The 2,095-nt window shown below is 38.9% G+C and overlaps 1 protein-coding gene across 1 annotated transcript in view; it reads right to left on the bottom strand.

Moving 5' to 3' along the window:
* The window catches only part of Eif3j (eukaryotic translation initiation factor 3 subunit J), a 23,368-nt gene that overhangs the window by 9,221 nt on the left and 12,052 nt on the right, over positions 1–2,095 (bottom strand). The window contains exon 4 of the mRNA XM_031371694.1: positions 1,881–1,972. Coding sequence (XP_031227554.1) covers positions 1,881–1,972 — 92 coding nt within the window. The remainder of the gene's footprint in view (positions 1–1,880; positions 1,973–2,095) is intronic.

The raw sequence follows: 2,095 nt of genomic DNA, 5'->3' as shown, positions 1-2,095 counted from the left end.
GAGAGGGAGGAAGGGAGGAGAGGGAGGAAGGGAGGAGAGGGAGGAAGGGAGGAGAGGGAGGGAGGTTGGGGAACCTGAGATGGGGACTGTAGAGATTATAAGTGGTTACTAGCACTAGATGCTCCTCTACAGGACTGGGGTTTCAAGTCACAGTCATCCATGTGTCTCTTCCTCCTGAGTGCTGAGATTAAAGGCCTACACGCCACAGAGTATTATTTATAATCTCAAGTAAATTTAGTAGCATCCTAAATGTTCAACTACAGAATGGTTAAAGTGTAGCATTGTTCATCTGACAATGTAGACAATATAAAAAATGTTTCGAAACATCAGAGAAATTCTATTTTATTGTTCAGTTACAAATGAAATCAAAATAATCACGTGACACCCCATTAATAAAAAGTTCTTATTTCCCAGATCCCAGCCTTTTGAGGGGACAAAAGACAACAGTTTGGTGTCTTTTCTATACATGGTGATACAATTTTCTATAGATGTGTTAACCGTAACAGTTACTATTACGTAGTAGTTAACACTGGGGAAAAGTGAAGTACCTTTGACTCTTGATGTAATTCTTGCCTATGAAATTTTCACTCTGAAAACAGATTTCCTTGTTCATGAGAGGAAATATAAGGTGTTAGAAAGGGAAACTGGAATATTTCAAGTGTCTTTAGAACTAGAACAGCATCAAAACAGAAAATATCTCAGTGTCTAACAAACTAAGTATACTCACTCAAGGTAGGTCCCTTCAGGTTGGAAACCTAATATAAAACATGGAAACTTAAGTGTGATTCTGACCTAAGTGTCTAAGAGTCGATCAAACACAGCCCTCAGGCTGAGCTATGACTTTTACTGCTTGTTTTGATCATGAAAGCATACAGAAGTACTTTTAAATATAAAAGTTATTATTTTTAAATGTTTCTAGTTGGGAGAAAGGGAAAGAAGCAGGCTGTTCACAGATGCAAAAGGCACAGTCCCACATGAAGAACATTTCTAAGATAAACAATGATTAACTCTTACTCAGAAATCCACATTTGGGAATTTACCCTAAAAATATGAATGTGCCTTTTAAAAATGACAATACACACACACACACTACATGTATCATACACATGGTTATTCAATGAAGATTAAAAAAAAAAAAGATTAATGAAAGACCCAACTGCTCATCAAGGAACAAGGAAGTAAATGATGAAATAATGATAATGAATATATATCTACCAAACAGAGTTAAAGGGCTAGGAATGTAGGTCAGGGCAGAGTACTTGGTTCAATTCCCCAGTAGAAAAAGAGTGGAATTTAAGCCAGGTGGAGGTAGTGCACTTTTAAGCCCAGCACTCGGGAGGCAGAGGCAGTTGGATCTCTGAATTCAAGGTCAGCCTGGTCTACAGAGTTCCAGGATAGCCAAGGCTACACAGAGAAACCCTGTCTCAAAAAACCAAAACTCATTAAGGGAGATTGCCCCTGCCTCTGCCCTTTGCCCATGTTCCCCCCTGGCCACTAGCCCCGCCCTGCCCCTACTCCCAGAGCACTGGCATTAAAGGCATGCGCCACGCCGGGCAGTGTTGGCACATACCTTTAATCCCAGCACTTGAGAAGCAGAGGCAGGCAGATTTCTGAGTTCGAGGCCAACCTGGACTACAGAGTGAGTTCCAGGACAGCCAGAGCTACAGAGAAACCCTCTCTCGAAAACAAAACAAAACAAAACAAAACAAAAAAAGGCATGTGCCACAACAGCTGGCTGGGATATACTTATGATATATCCATTTAGTCTTTATAGAGCCCTTCAAGTTGCTAGGTAATTATTTGCAGCCAGTTCAGATATCATACCACAACTGACAAGGTATGAATTTTGTATGCATCTTAAGGAAACCAAGAGAACTTACCCTCTTTTTAATTTCCTCTTGCCTTTTCTTCTGCTGCCGTTCTTTCTCTTTTATCTTTTCTGCTATTTTTTTCTTTTCTGAAATTTTTACTTCTGAAAGAAATATTTTATTTACAATTATATTGAATATTTTTTCTTTTTTTTTAAAAAAGATTTATTTATTTTATGCATATGAGTACACACTGTAGCTGTACAGATAGTTGTGAGCCTTCATCT

Source organism: Mastomys coucha, unplaced genomic scaffold (assembly GCF_008632895.1).
Source record: "Mastomys coucha isolate ucsf_1 unplaced genomic scaffold, UCSF_Mcou_1 pScaffold15, whole genome shotgun sequence".
Taxonomy (NCBI): Eukaryota; Metazoa; Chordata; class Mammalia; order Rodentia; family Muridae; genus Mastomys; species Mastomys coucha.
Note: the sequence above shows the minus strand (reverse complement) of the source record. Positions and strands in the feature narration are given on the sequence as shown.